Below are 16620 nucleotides of genomic sequence, written 5' to 3' on the forward strand. Positions count from 1 at the left end.
TTACACGTTATCTCGCATTAAAACAGATCTATGCTTTGAAAATACTTAACTGGGTGCGTTTTTCTTCAGGACGTTTTGGATATACCATGTAAGAGTACATTCCTTATTCCTTAAAATCAGAAATAAGTTTTGTTCTACACTTAACTTTGGCATTTTATTACCTGAATTCCTGGTGGCCACAATAATCCTAGACTGTTGCCACTAGATGGCACTATTATGTCCCAAAGGTCTCATGCTTTCTGAGAAACCTTCACAGACCTCTTATAATGTCCAAAATAGGCTTTCAGGCAAAGTAAAAAAAATGTCATAATACAATTACATTTATTCAATCTATTGTCTTTTGTGCTCTTTTATTAAAGTTTTCATACAGCATTAGTCTGCCAAAAATTGCACCTGTATTTCATAACTTTAAAAGAAACTTTTATTCCCATGGATCTGATGAAAGGACACAACGGATGTGCTATGTATTTCCAGCATTTTCTGTTTTAACTTATATAGCATCTTCATAACAACATAAATATTTAGTACTTCAATGCTTTAAAACATCTCAAGATGCTTCACTGGAACAGTATTACATTTTTTTTAAAGCCACATAAGGAGAAACAAATACAGAGCGGAAAGACCACTTGAGGGCATGGCCACCACTGATCTCGGCTTAAGGGTGAGGGATGGGGATGATGTGAAGGGTTCTAGGCTGTTATGACTTCATGATTTTAAGCTTTGCTGTTCTCTTTCTACTTCTAAATTTATTGCAGAATCATAAATAAGTAGTGAACTTGATTCTATTAATTAAAAACAGAATGCCTGAGGAATTCACAATAATGACATTTCACATAGAAGAACTGCATTCCTATTGATAAAACAACAGATATCACTTGCCATTCTTAAAAATCCTAACAAATTCACTGAATAGTGGGAGGGACCAAACGGCAGAAACCACCTCCCCCCCCCCCCACCCTTCCCAAATAAATAAAGCAGTTAAGAAGAAACAACAGACAGTAAATGATCTTCTGGCCACAGGTTGAATAATAGTTTGTACAGAAAATGTTTTCTGATCTACCTTTGTGATTTCAGTATTTTTTGCATTCTCAACAGTGACAGTTTATACTTAATGATCCTTTAGACATTAACTACAGGAGTATGTTGACTTTAATAATGAGCTAAGAAATTCTGAGGAAAAGTGTATGATCAAGTTTTACACCTTGGTCGTAATAATAATAACAAATGAAACACCTACAAAATCCATAGGGCTTTATTTGCTAACTGCTGTAGTGTGACCAATTCAGAGAGTCATAGGGGTGTACAGCAAAGGGCATTGGAATTTTTCCAGAATGGATCAATTGACCCTGATGTTGCAACATTATTGGAAATAGAGGCCTGAAAATAACAGGACTCAGCAAGAATGAATAAAGTTTAGTAAATATTACATTATATCTTAACTAATGACTTTTCCACTTTTCTCTTTTTGGCCTCATACAATGTTATTGTAATTTAGTGGAAGCAAATTTCTTACTTTTGGTTCCACAGAAGTGTTCAAACAGTAATCTTTTAACCTCCTCTATTTGCAAGAGAGTCTCAGTATGATAAAAAATAGTAACATAAAATAGCATACACTGATAACAACTGAAAAGTGTGGGTGTAGCTTACATGTAACCTGTTGCCACCCTTGTAGTTGTAAAGCACTTTGCAATACCCTAGGGACATCATGTGATATAACTTCAAATGATGTGTTTTACAACGTAACCATCAATAAATGCTATATACACCTCATCTTTCTGAGAATGCAAACCTCAAATAAATCATTCTTCTGGCTATGAACTTGCTCTCCTTGTTTCAGTTAAAAAAGTTCACAAGGAAGTTCTGTGAACATAAACGCTGCAGGGAGTAAAGTGCAAATGGACAAACTGGGGATGAATCAAAGTGAAGTAGTATGAATAATTAACAGAATGCTTTATTCAAAGAAACAAAGCCATTGTAAATTTTTTAAAGATCATCAACGTAACTTAAAAATCTTAATGAGGTATGTCTCAAAAAGGAAACAGAGTTCTAAGCCAACAGGTTAAGTAACTTTTGTTGAATGTAGAGAGTGAAGTAAACTGGGATAATGTAAGACACTCCTTCAGGGGAATATTTCAGCTTACTACTTGGGTTGTGCAAGCATCTGAATCTCAGTTTGAGCAGGTGTAATCTGCTCAGTGATGGCTTTTGTGAAGCAGCTCCTCAGCAGCGCTGCAGATTCCTCACTGGCATCAACAATCCTGTTGGGTAACACTTGTCTTCCCGGAACCAGCCCTATAATTGATAGAAGGCAATAGAAACTTCATCCATTTGTGAGCACTCCAGAATGTACATATTGTGAGAGCTCCTTAGGTTACACACAGAAACTTGGAGCATGTATTTAATCTGATTACATATCAGCTAAGCATTAGTGCAGTGGAAATGTATTCTGTTGCTAAAGGCAGCTGGATGATCCCAGGGAGTTCTGTTGGCATCATGTGTGCAATCTATAACACACTGTGTCAGTGAGAAACCTGCTGTTGTAACATGGCCCTGGCTGCCTTGCTCTCGACATACAAGGAGAATCTCAGAAATTCATGAATTCTCTGGAAGACAATATCCGTACCTTCCATATACATTTATCAATTGACTGGGAGATGCCTCAGGGGTCTCAAGTGGAGAGCTGGACCAAGGTACTGTGAAGAAGTTCAGGTGTAGTGACCTTTAAAATATTAATATAATCTACAATTTGCATTGTATGATTTCTCATGTTTGCAGGTCCTCATCCAACAACCGGCATAAATGGGATACGACCTCCTAGTAGGTGCTAATGACACCTGTTGATTAACTGACGGTAGCTCCAACATCATCTATATATTCTGCTACAGGCCGTTGGTTTTCAGTGCAAAGGCTCCGGGTGGCCTGGATCCTACACCTCTGCAGGCTGGTCTGCTGATTGTGGTTATTGATTGGTGCTTCATCTGCACATGTTCCTCCTCAGATTTACCATGGGAAGGAGAGGGACAAGGTTGTTCTGTTGAGTTCAGATGTCCAGTCAATGGTGCATCCAGTCAACATAATTTCCAGCCTCTGGCCTGCTCCTTCAATGATGTATTTATTCAGTTGCTCTGGTTAAGTTTCTAGCCTATGGTATATGTCAGGATGTTAGTAATGGGGATTTAGTAATGGGAATGCCATTGTGCACCAAGTGGAGAGGTTTAACGCACTCTTGACAGATAAGGAACCATAGCATTTACTGGAGTTTAGAAGAATGTTCGGGAATTTCTTTGAAACTGATAGGACTGGATGCCGGGATGATGTTTCTCCTGGCTAGGGGATATCTAGAACAGCAGTCAGCCTCAAGTTACAGTGTAGGCTATTTACCACTGAAGTGAGGAGAAATTTCTTCAATGAGTACTATATTGTGAACGCATAGAATTCATTATCACATAAGGCTGTGGAGGCCAAGTCAGTCAATGATTATATTGAAGAAAGCAGTAGGTAGATATCTAGACATTAAAAGTATCAAGTGACATGGGAAGAGTTCAGCAGCAGGCTGAGATGGAGCATCAGCAATGATCATGCTGAACAGTGAAGCAGGCTTGGCAGGTTGAATGGTTTACTCCTCTTATTTTTTCTGGTTTTGTAATTCTATAAATGATAGAAAGTTTACAGTGCAGAAATAGCAAATTCAACTCTTTGCCCACTTTCAAACACTTGATCTACAACCTTGCAGGCAACAGTTCCTCAGATGCAGATCGGGAGTCATAGAGCTATACAGCACAGAAACAAACCCTTTGGTCCAACTTGTTCATGCCAACCAGATATCCTAAATTAATCTAGTCCCATTTGCCAATACTTGGAACACATGCCTCCAAACCCTTCCTATTCATATACCCATTCAATGCCTTTTAAATGCTGTAATTGGACCAGCCTGCACTACTTCCTCTGGCAACCACCCTGTGCATGAAAAAGCTGCTCCTTAGGCCCCTTTTAAATCTTTTCTCCCCTCATCTTAAACTTATGCCTTCTAGTTTTGGACTCCCCCATTCTGTGGAAAAGACTTTGGCTCATCACCAATCCATGCCCCTCATGATTTTATAAACCTCTGTTAGGCCACTCCTCAGCCTCCGAAGCTCCAGGGAAAACAGCCCTAGCCTATTCAACTTCTCCCTATAGCACAAACTCTCCAACCCTGGCAACATCCTTGTAAATCTTCTCTGAACTCTTTCAAGTTTCACAACATCCTTTCTATAGCAGAGAGACTAGAATTGAAAGCAGTATTTCAAAGTGCCCTAACCAATGTCCTGTACAGCCGCAACATGACCTCCCAACTCCTGTATTCAATACTCTGACCAATAAAGGAAAAGCATACCAATTCACCATTTTAACGCGACTGAAAAAACTGACAACCATCCGTAACTGTCACAGCTGTGTACTTTGTTTATCTAATTAATTGTCATAGCTTTGATTTGATATGTTTATTATTGTCACACATAAAACAACACTTTTCACTGTATCTCATTACGTGCTAACCAGACAAATCAAACCTTACAAAAGTACAGTGACAAAACATATCTAAACTGCTGCTTTATTACAAACTGAATCTACTTTTAGAAAATTACTTACAAACCTTCAACTGCCTTTATTAGCTAACTGTGATCACAAAGTCATAAAATCAATAACAGTTTATCCTGTCTCCCAAAACAGATTGCAAGATTTTATCAGCAAAGTCAGACTTGACCAGCCTTTAATTCTTTGTTCTATTCTTTCAATCCTTTAGTATTTGCCACTTATCAGTTCAAAGCTGACCGCTGTTCAAGGTCTTAAAGCATGTGAGCTTGGACTGTTTTATTATCAGAGTGTTGTTGGGTTGGAATTTAGAAACATGAAAGCTCAATTAAATATAGCAAATGCAATAAATTGTTTAGAACCAGAGTTAGAAAAATCAAAAATCTGGTAAAGACCCACAATTTAATTTCAATATGTTAGTTAGAATATAGCTAACAACTAACGGAAATACACCAGGAAAACATTTTTGATGAAAAGACCATTCATGTGACATCTTAAATGCAAAAATACTTGTCTGAAGACTTGGCTTACTCCTGCATTCATTCTCTTTCCATCAAGCCCTTTTATCAGCATTCCTCTAATCTGTCCAATACACACATGCATCACTTCTTTCACAACAGGTCTTCCATTCCTCTGATACTTACCATGCAATTACACCTTGTTCCTAGACAAAGTTAAAAATCACACAACACCAGGTTATAGTCCAACAGGTTTATTTGAAAATACAAGCTTTTGGAGTACTGCTCCTTTGTCAGGTAGCTAGTAGGGGAGGATCATAGGACACTGAATTTATAGCAAAATTTTGTGTCTTATGATCCTACTCCACTAGCTACCTGACAAAGGAGCAGTGCTCCAAAAGCTTGTATTTTCAAATAAACCTGCTGAACTACAATTGGTGTTGTGGTTTTTAACTTTGTCCACCCCATTCCAACACCTGCACCTCCAGACCTTGTTCCTGGCAACTATTCTTTATCTGACAAAAAGAAGCCTAACTGGGAGTAATTCTGCCAACTTCAAAAACTAGCTTTCAGTGCATTCCAGGCTTCTGGAGGAGAAAACAATTCAGATTGTGTAAAATTACATTTCAGAGCCCAGTAAAACATTGATGGTTTACACTTATAACGGCATCAATATTGCTTCTGGTTTACTTCTTTTCGGGGCTCCAGTTTAATCTACCTTCCAGATGAAGTGTGTAGCACTTCACTCCACTCCATAAAGTGTACATAAGCGATCATTAATTGGTTATTCCAAAATTTATTTCTTTAAGGGTTGTAGGAAAGGGCTGTTTGTTTTATTGAGGTGGATTTCTACATGTTATTCAATATCTCATGTTAGGATTTAAAGCATAGGCAGGCAATAGGTAAAGAGCAGCAGTTTTACCTAAACTGGATACTGTCGAATCATAGATTACAGCACAGAAAGAAACAATTTGGCCCACTGGCTGCATGCTGGCATTCTAGCTGATCCCACTTCACTGCCCTCTTCTTGAGGTTAAAAGACTTACAGGGCTCCACGTGTTTATCCAATTCCATTTTGAAAGTTACAATCGATTCTGACTTCATCATGTGTTTTGGTAGTGCATTCCAAATCCTTACAAATCACTGCATAAAGGCATTTTTCTCTTATGATCTTCTTAATTGTTCTGTCACTCCTTTAAAAGAGCAGCTTCTGATTCTCAAAGTTCTGCCAGTGGGAACAGTCTCTCCCTATCTATTCTGTCTTGAGCACACGAGTTTGAAACCTCTGTCAAATCTTCACTCAATGCTTTATTCTCCAAGGATAACAATCACATCTTCTCCAATCTAAACTCATAACTGAAGTCCCTCATCCTTGGAGCCATTCTCATTGATCTTTTCTATACTCTGTCTAAAGTCTTCACATCTTTTCTAAAATTGGGTGCCCAGATTGGATACAATATGCTAGCTGAGGCTGAATTGTGCTTTATAAAAGGCTCATCATAAAATGCCTGCTTTTGTCCTCTATGTTGCCATTTATAAAGACCAGGATGCAATACATCTTTTTAATCACTTTCCCTGTCACCAATGATTTGTATACCTATAATGACTGGATGTTTCTATTTCTGCTGCTGCATTAGTGCCACATCCCTTCTACTAAAATGTAACAGTTAAAGCTTCTCGACAGAAAATTTCATCTATATTTGTTTTCGCATTCAATCTGTCTTCTTAGTGTCCATCACTATCCTATTAAATTTTGTGTAATATGCAGATTTTCAAACTGTGACTTTAATAATCAAGACTAGGTCATTATAATCAGGAAAAACAGTGATCCTGTGATTGACACCTGAGGAATCTCATTGTTTACATTTCTCTAATTTGGGGTAAAAAAAACACAAAATCACCATTACTCACTAATACTTGTCAAATACCCAACTCGTCACGTCCTTTATATTCCATTGACTTCAACTTTACTGGCAACTCTATTCTGTGGGACTTACATTTTTCAGAAGTCCATTTTCAGTCAAATCAATGGAATTATACCTCACCAACAAGTTTATTTCTCACTTGTGCAAATGAATTTTAACTGTATGACAACTATTCCGCTTTGAAAGCTGGACTGTAATGTTCCATTGAGGTTTTTCCTGTCAATCTTTAATTCCAAATTGCCTTGGTCAGATCTACTTTCAGGCACTGAAATTCACACTTGTGAAATAAGTATTTTAACTCTGGATTTCTCCTTGTCCTTGCCCATGCAAACCTACACCTCATAAACCTATGCACATTACACCCCAAGTTATCCCTCAATGACACTATATACTTGTTTCACTTCATTTGCCAGAACTAAATCCAACAAAGCCACCATGCCCCTCGGATCAGAAACAAAGTGATTTAGAAAATGTTCTTGAAAACAATTCTGTTCTCTGTTCTTTATATAATGAATATCATAATATAGACGATGAAAATATTAAATAATTCTCAATGGTCTGTTTATAATATAAAATATTATGGCATTTCAACTGACAAAGGTGATGGATAGTGAAATTGTCACTGGACTAGTAATTCAGAGACCTAGGAATGCTGTAAGGATTCAACTTTAAATCCCATCATGGTAGGTGGTAGATTTTGAATGCAAAACAAACTTGTAAATAAAAGTGTCAATTGTGAAATCATCGTTGATTGTCATAAATACCAATTTGATGCTCTAATGTCCTTAAGGGAAGGAAATCTGCTGTTGGTCTGCTGGCCAGACATCTGCTGGTCTGGCCTACATGTTTGACTCAAGACCCACAAGCAATGTAGTTGATCCCTAACTGCTCTCTGAAATTGTCAAAGAAGGCACTCAGTTGTGTCATACTTCTATAAAATGACATGGTCCAAAGAGTAGCAAGTGGAATTCAATCTGGATAGTGGTAAGAGGATGTGCTTGGGCAGGACAAACAAGGCAAGGGAACACAAGATGAACAGTAGGATCCTAGGAAGTAGCACAGATCAGATGGACCTTGGTATATCCATTGCTCCCTTAAGATAAGAGCAGGTGCATAAAGCAATTAAGAAGGTATGTGGGATATTTGCCTTTATTAACCGTGTATAGCATTTAAGAACTGGGAGATTATGCTGGAAGTATACAAACATTGGGTAGGCTGCAGTTAAAGTATTGTGGGCAGTTCTGAAATCAGTGTTATAGGAGGGATATGATAGCGCGGAAGAGGGTGCAGAAACTTACCAAAATCTTGCCTGGGCTGGTGAGTTTTAGTCATGAAGACAGTTTGGACAGACAGGAGTTGCTTTCCTTTGAGCCATGGACATTAAGAGGACATGATTGAGATGTATAAAATTATCAAGGCAAAGACAGGGGAGTCAAGAAGGAACATTTCCTCTTTGAGAGATCAATGATCTGGGGACAGACACTTAAAGTAAGGGATAGAAGGTTTGGAGGAGATGGGAGAAAAAAAACCTTTTGATCTGGAACTCTCTGCCTGTAAAGGTGGTAGAGACAGAACCTATAATAACATTGGAGAAATACCTAGATGTGCAGTTGTGATGCTAAGTCATCCAAGTGTTGAGAAACAGGATTAAAATAGTCAGGTGGTTATTTTTAACTGGCACGGATACGATGGGCTAAAGGGTATTCTTCTGTGCTGTATGTCTCCCCATCTCTCTTTCAAACAAGCAGTCTGTTTGACTGGCACCACATCTATAAACATTCACTCCCTGCACCACCAATGCACAATAGTAGCAGAGTGTATCATTTACAAGATGCACTGTAGAAATTCACTATGGTTCCTTAGACAGCAGCTTCCAAAACCATGAAAACTCCCATATAAAAGAAAGTGAGAGGGCAGCAGATACATGTGACATGACCTCCAAATGGTTACTTATTCTGTCTGGAAATATATAAATGTTCCTTCAGTGTCACTGGGTCATAATCCTGGAACTCCATCCCTAATGGCATTGTCGGTGTACCTACACAGCTGAAGTGCAATGGTCCAAGAAAGCAGCTCACCACCACTTACCCAAGGACAAATAGAATGAGGAATAAATTCCAGTTAAATAAATACAGCCATTGACACCAACAGCGCATGAATAAAAAAACCTGCTTTATTAATATAGCTTAATCCTCTCAGTCCATACATTCAAAATTCTTTACTGTTCATATTGAGCTAAATGCGCTTTCATTCGCAATAAGATGCATTAAATAGAAAATACTCAAATACAATATCAATTTGCCCCATCTAGAGCTGATTCCACAGCACTAAAAAACAGAGATAGTCAGTCTGGGGACAATTCAAACAACGGAAATAGAAAATGGATTCTTTCTAAATAAAATAAACCTCAGACAGACATTGTCAAGTATTGTACAAGGTTTAGCATTTAAATAGATTCTGTTACAATGACATGCACTTTGTTCAAGTGTTTCATACAGCACTGTACGTCCTGATATTAACATACCTCTCTGTGTCTGTCTCTGTCCCTGGATTTCTCACGGACCCAGTCTATTGTATTGAAATCTTCATATGTCCCTAAACCAGGAATTGGCTCATCTAGAAAATCCATTATCTTGCTTGAACCATTCATTCCTGTTCCGTTATAGTATGTATACCCTGTATAAGAGGAAAATAAATACATACCATTAACATTAGCAGATAAACTCAGGAGATTTTAAAAAATACTTATTTTCAGTTTTTCACAGCCAGGCCACGCCAATGGGGTCATCTACTGTCCTGGTGTGACTAGTTTAATTGTGCTGAGTCACCAATATACATTGATCTGCACTATTCACTACTACTGGTAAGATACTTACAAGGCTGCAGAGGCAAGATAAAGAACAGACCTCGCAAATGCACAGTTACACAGGCAGATGAAGTGTGGGCAAGACTAACTAATTTCCAGATCATGGTGGGTGGCTACAATAAATTTTGAAAATTACAGTTGGATGAAAACCATAAAAAACTATACAAAATTGGAATACCGACAATCTGATCAAAATGCCTACAAAAGGAAAAGTATTGTTGCAAGTTTAGGATTCTTTAATATTTTAAATGATAGGTGCCTTAAATCAGTTTCTGTTTTTTGCTCTTGCATGGGTGTAGTAGGGAGGGGAAGGTGGGAATGCACTTAGTGAAATAGTATTCCTACAAGGACCTATATTTTTCATGACTACAGGATTTCTGCCCTACCTAAATAACTGATATAACCATCATCTGACCTTAGACACCCATCATAGATCATTGATATTCTCCATTGTAAACTCCACATACATAAGGACCATTCACTTTAGCCCCCTCCGTCTACTTCATTTTATGCCGACAAAACTTTATTGTGGAAGCAGAGGACATCAAATCATCCTGTGAATCCAGATGAAATACTCAATAAATACTTCCATCTGCTGCCACAAAAGAGGATTGTAGTACAACCAAGAGAAGAGATATTAGATATGATTAAAAATTTTGCAAAGAGAACACTAAATAAATTGGTGTCACTCAATCTAGATGATATGTTTTCTAGGTTGCTGAAGGAAGGAAGATTAGCAATAGAAAAAGCTTGGCTCCAAATACTTCAAAGCTACTTGAATATGCAACTGATGCTACACACATCAGAAAAACTGAGATGGATAAACTTAGTAACTTAAACTGTGGGGAGGCACAGTGGCTCAGTGGTTAGCACCGCTGCCTCACAGCAACCAGGGTCCCAGGTTCAATTCCAGCCTCGGGTGACTGTCTGTGTGGAGTTTGCACATTCTCTCGGTGCTCCGGTTTCCTCCCACAGTCCAAAGATGTGCAGGTCATGCTAAATTGCCCATAGTGTTAGGTGCATTAGTCAGAGGGAACTGGGTCTCAGCAGGTGACTCTTCAGAGGGTCGATGTGGACTGGTTGGCCCGAAGGGCCTGTTTCCATACTGTAGAGAATCTAATCTAATACCTAGACCATACAATAAGCATGCTTCACCATTCAATATTATGGTTAATTTTCTAATAAGATCATCTCTGATTTGGCACTTAAAACTCAAAAGAGCAATGATTCTGTTAAATTCTACCCAATACCTGCTCCCTTATACCAATTCAGAATACCTGTACATACAAGATAATTCAAGTGCATTTTTCATGGGACCCAAGAGCAGTTTAGACTTAAATTGTGGGCTAGCACTTATCCTTGAAAAGAATAATTTGAGTCTAAACTGATTCTTGAAAAGAATTTTATTCTTGAAAGAAAACTTATTCTTGAAAAGAATAAGTGAGATAAAGTAAATGATGTTTTAACAACACCAAAACCGAAATAGAAGTACAGGAACAAAGAGCTCCATAAGTTTAAGGAAAAAGATTGAGTAATAGTTGGAGGTTTTGAGATGAGTTGGGGTAGTAGGACAGTTCACTTGGAACTGGCAGAAACATAGACAATTTCACAATAACAATGACAGTGATCAGAGTGATACAGTGTTGATGACAGTGATAGATAAGGCAATTTGCACCAATGAGATAGAATGAAGTTAGAAGTGAAACTGCACTGCCAGATATGGGTTAAGCTCAAGGAATAATGTTAGCACTGCTCAATTCAGTTTCCAACACAAATGAAAGATAACTGTGACATAATAGGTTCTTAGATGGAATCAGAAGGCACACCTCCTTTGAGCAATTTAATATACAATTCATCACTTTATACGCAACTTTAACCTTCACTACAGACATTTCAGCATATTCTCTAATAGACTGGAATTACTGAATCATTTTCTTCTGGTTCACACCAAGTTTCAGCTTGCTAATTTCTCTAAACTAATCTAATCATTCTTTACCATAGGTTACAAATTTCTACACAGAACCACAAACATCACTTGTAGAAGAACCAGTATTATACAGAATTTAGGCTGTTTGTGTGAATTTCAAGTTCATACTGAAGGATACAAAATGCTTTGTAAAGAAGTAAAATTAGTATTAGCAGCATGCTACAGAGATCACAAATCAGGCAACTATGAGTACAAACATCATTTTTGAAAATATTTCGACAATCTGAGTTCCTCTGTAAGAAGCTTAACTTCATTACAGAAGTTCTGACTTGCTAAGCTTCATATGTACTAATTTTTGGTTCTCTAGTCAAAAAACTATAAAATTTATCATTGACTACAGATTCTCAGGAAGGCACTTTAGCTGAAAACAATGTAGATCAGAGAATTATTGCAGCTTCAATTTGGGTTTTCTTTCAGCAAGACTTGCTAGTAGAAGAATAGGGTGCTAGTAATGTAGCTTAAGATATTTCTTGCAAACAATCAACATGAGGCATTACATAGAAGAGCTGTTAAAATACTTGTTTATACACATACACATGGAAGTAAGGGGAAATATGTTGTTGGAGGCAGAATGCAGTAAAAACAAATTCCACTTCACAGAACATTGGCTTATGGTTAATTAGTGGGGTGTAATACAAATCATAAATTTATGTTAAATAGAACATTCAGCAGCTATTTACAATATACTGTAAGGCTCATCTGAAAGCATTTCCCAAGCTCAGCAGATCAAGTACACACCAGCCAGTCTCCATATTCTAAAAAGGAAACTTCAAAGTTCTTTTGATTTTAATGGAATACCAGGAAGGCGGATACAAATACGTCCAACACCACATTATTATTCAGGAAGGCACATCGACCTAAGAAAGAGAGAGGTAATTCTCTACTTTCCTCAAACCCACTAGGCATTCTAAATCAGAATAGTTTTACGTTTATCTAGTTACCTATAAGAAATAGAAGCAGCAGTAGGCCATTCAGCCCCTCAAACCTGCCATTCAATAAGATCATAGCTGATCTGTTCAGACCTCAACTCCTCTTTTGTGCCACTTCAGCACAGCTATTGCTCCTCAATATTTCAAAAATGTGTCTATTTAAACACTTTCAGTTATCCAATCTCCATAACTCTGAGGTAGAAAATTAGACAACACATTCTCCGAGAAGAAAAAAATTCCTTTGCAGCTATAACTATGTCTCCTAGTTAGACATTGCCCCACATCTCAAAATAAGATAATACCATAATACCATAAGACATAGGAACAGAAGCAGGCCATTCAGCCCATCGAGTCTGCTCCACCATTAAATGAGATCTAATAATCCTCAACTCCATTTTCTTCCTTTCTTCCTCATAACTTGTTATTCCCTTACTGAATAAAAACTGGCTCTATCAGCCTTGAATATACTTAACGACCCAGTCTCTACAGCTCTCTGGCTAAAATAAAATCACTGATTCACTACCCACCAAGAGAAGAAAAATGGTGATCCCTTATTCTGAGATTACAGAGAGTCTTTGACAAGTGGAATCATTTCTGCATTTATCCTGTCAAATCCCCTAAGAATTATATTAGATTAGATATTAGATTACTTACAGTATGGAAACAGGCCCTTTGGCGCAACAAGTCCACACCGACCTGCTGAAGCGCAACTCACCCATACCCCTTCACCTAACACTACGGGCAATTTAGCATGGCTAATTCACCTGACCTGCACATCTTTGGACTGTGGGAGGAAACCGGAGCACCCGTGCATTTCAATAAAGTCATCTCCCATTCTTCTAAACTCCAAGGAGTACAGGACCTACTTACTCAACATCTAGTCATAAAATAGTCTCTCCATTCCAGAGATCAGCCTAGTGAACTTTCTCTGGACTGCCAGTATTTCTAATGTTAGTATTTCTTTCATTAGTTAAGGGGATCAAAACTGTTGTTAGAATTTGAGCTGTTGTTTAATTTTACCAAGAGTTGCATATTTGCATACTTCATTCAATTTAAGAGAAAACATTCCAGCTACCATCCTGCTGAACTTGGATGCTAGCTTTTTGTGATTAATGCATGAGGGCTGTCCCAAGCCCCACTGTGCTGAATCCCTCTTTATGGTAACTTTTGTGGTTTATGCCAACTTAAAATTATATTCAGTTAGTTTATTGTTGCTGCCAAAATGAATAACCTCACATTTTTTCAGATTGTATCCAATCTGTCAGGTTTTTGACCACTCGCTTTATCTGTCTACATTACTACATGGACTCTCTGCATTATCGTCACCACCTACCGACCTGCCTATTTTTGTGATATGGAGATGTCGGTGTTGGACTGGGATGTACAAAGTTAAAAATCACACAACACCAGATTATAGTCCAATAAGTTTATTTGGAAGCACTAGCTTTCAGAGCGCTGCTCCTTCATCAGGTGGTTGTGGAGAATATGATTGTAAGACACAGAATTTATAGCAAAAGTTTACAGTGTAATGTAACTGAAATTATATATTAAGAAAGACCTGGATTGTTTGTTAAGCCTCTCATCTTTTAGATTGACCATGTAGGTTTCAGTTCTTTCATATGTAAATAGCAAAACCTTTTTAAAAAGTTACATTCTCAAGTGAACTTTAATAATTGGTATCATGTCAGCACAGATAATGTATTGATGGTGCTAGCTTTCTTGTGTGAGGCTGTCTGTGCCACAATGGTCAGACTGATCTAAAAAACGGACTTACAGAACCTTACATGGATTCATGCAGTTTTTGAGCAACGTAAAATGTAATTCTGCAAGTACAAATTCACCCCACAAACTTGTGTGTGTGTGTGTGTTTGGAAGGGGGTGGAGAAGTGGAGGTTATGGATATCTCTGAGAGGGTGTATGTATGCATGTATTTGAATGTGAGTGTAAAGGGTTCAAGTCTGTGAGAGGGAGTATGTGGGAGTGTGACAGTGTATGAGAGAGGGTCTCACAGAGTGTGTGTGTGTATCTGTCCGTGCGCGCATGTCTGTGTGTGTGTGCCCACGCGCGTATCTATGTGCGTGCGTGCGTGTGTAGTGCAATGGGGTCATCATGTCACATGAACCCAAGGTTGAGGCCATCCCCATGGATACTGAACTTGGCTATCAGCCTCTGCTTGGCCACTTTTTGTTGTTGCCTGTCCCAAAGTCCTCCTTGGAAGGCGGTCACCCGAAGATCTGAAGCTGAATGTCCCGGACTGCTCAAGTGTTCTCCGACTGGGAGGGAACACTCCTGTCTGTTGATTGGACACTGTGGTGTCCATTCATCCGTTGCTGTAACCTCTGTTTGGTCTCGCCAATGTATCATGCCTCAGGGCATCCTTGCCTGCAGCGTATGAGAGAGACAACGTTAGCTGAGTCACATGAGTACCTGCCATGTACATGGTGGGAGGTGTCCCCCACACGTAACGGTGGTATCCGTGTCGACATTCTGACACGTCTTGCAGCGTCTACCATATCAAGGTTTATGGTATTGTCCTGAAAGCCGGGCAGTTTGCTACAAATACTGATCTGTTTGAGGTTTGATGGCTGTTTAAAGGCAAAAAGTGGAGGTGTGGGGAAGGTCTTGGCAAGGTGCTCAACCTCATTGATAATGTGCTGCAGGCTGCGAAGAACATGGCGTAGTTTTTCGGCTCCTGGGAAGTACGTCCTCAGGAAACAGACACGAGCTGCAACTGAGAGGGTACCTTTCGTTGTCCAGTACGTCTGAGCATTGTGGCACAGACCACCTCGCACAGGGAAGCTAACACCTTCAATACATTATTTGGGCCAACATGACTCCAATTATTAAAGTTCACTTGAGAATGTATCATTTTTTTAAAAAAGTTTGCGATTTACATATGAAAGAACTGAAACCAACATGGTCATTCTAAAAAATGAGAGATTTAACAAACAATCCAGGTCTTTTTCAAAATATAATTTCAGTTACATCACACTGTAAACTTTTGCTATAAATTCTGTGTCTTAGAATCTTATTCTCCACAATCACCTGATGAAGGAGCAGCGCTCCGAAAGCTAGTGCTTCCAAATAAACCTGTTGGACTATAACCTGGTGTTGTGTCATTTTTAACCTATTTTTGTGGCATTAATAAACAAATAGTGAACATTCAGAGCTCAGATGCAGAAGTAATTGGGTGCACCAGTGCATGAATCGTACAGGTTTAGATGCAACAAGTAGTTAAAAAAACTAAATAGAATGTTCTGTTCTGAAGAAGAGTCATGCTGGACTTTAAATGATGCCAGTCACGTTCAGTTCTTCGGTATTCAGCATTTGTTTCAGATTTCCAGCATGCATAACATTTTGCTTTTACGAAATAGCATGTTAATAATGAAGAAGGGAAATAAAGACAAAAGTAACTATGCAAGCCATTTGAGAGATCAAATCTACCATGCTGTGTAAAGTATCAATCTTCTCAAATAAAATACAAATGGTTTGGAAAGGGTCGAGAGAAGGAATAGCAAAATATTATCTAGAACGATCAGGTTGTCTTATGAAGAAAAGTTAGACAGACTAGATTTGTATCCATTGGAGTTTAGAAGAGCAAGAACCAACTTGATTGAAATATACACGACTCTAAGGGGTATTTATAGCGTGGAAGTGGAAAGGTTGATTCCTTTTGTGGACAACCTGAAAGGAGGGATCACTGAAATAAAGGGCAACCAGTCTAAGATGGATGAGAAGACATTTTCTGAGAGTTGTCACTATTTGATACACACTTCCTCAGAAGGAAGCAGAGACTTTGAATATTTTTAAGGTCGAACTAATGTAACGATCCAAAGGATGGTATTACTGGATAAGTCAGATGCAAGAATGAAACCTGGCTTTATAT

At 38.4% G+C, this 16620-nt stretch overlaps 1 protein-coding gene across 5 annotated transcripts in view; it reads right to left on the reverse strand.

The window, feature by feature from the left end:
* clcn5b (chloride channel, voltage-sensitive 5b) overlaps positions 1 to 16620 on the reverse strand; it is a 158148-nt gene that overhangs the window by 62602 nt on the left and 78926 nt on the right. For all 5 annotated transcript variants that reach the window (XM_043704689.1, XM_043704687.1, XM_043704688.1 and 2 more), the window contains one exon: positions 9477 to 9628. In XM_043704689.1, the coding sequence (XP_043560624.1) occupies positions 9477 to 9628 (152 nt within the window). The remainder of the gene's footprint in view (positions 1 to 9476; positions 9629 to 16620) is intronic.

This window comes from Chiloscyllium plagiosum, chromosome 15 (genome assembly GCF_004010195.1).
Source record: "Chiloscyllium plagiosum isolate BGI_BamShark_2017 chromosome 15, ASM401019v2, whole genome shotgun sequence".
In the NCBI taxonomy this organism is placed as follows: Eukaryota; Metazoa; Chordata; class Chondrichthyes; order Orectolobiformes; family Hemiscylliidae; genus Chiloscyllium; species Chiloscyllium plagiosum.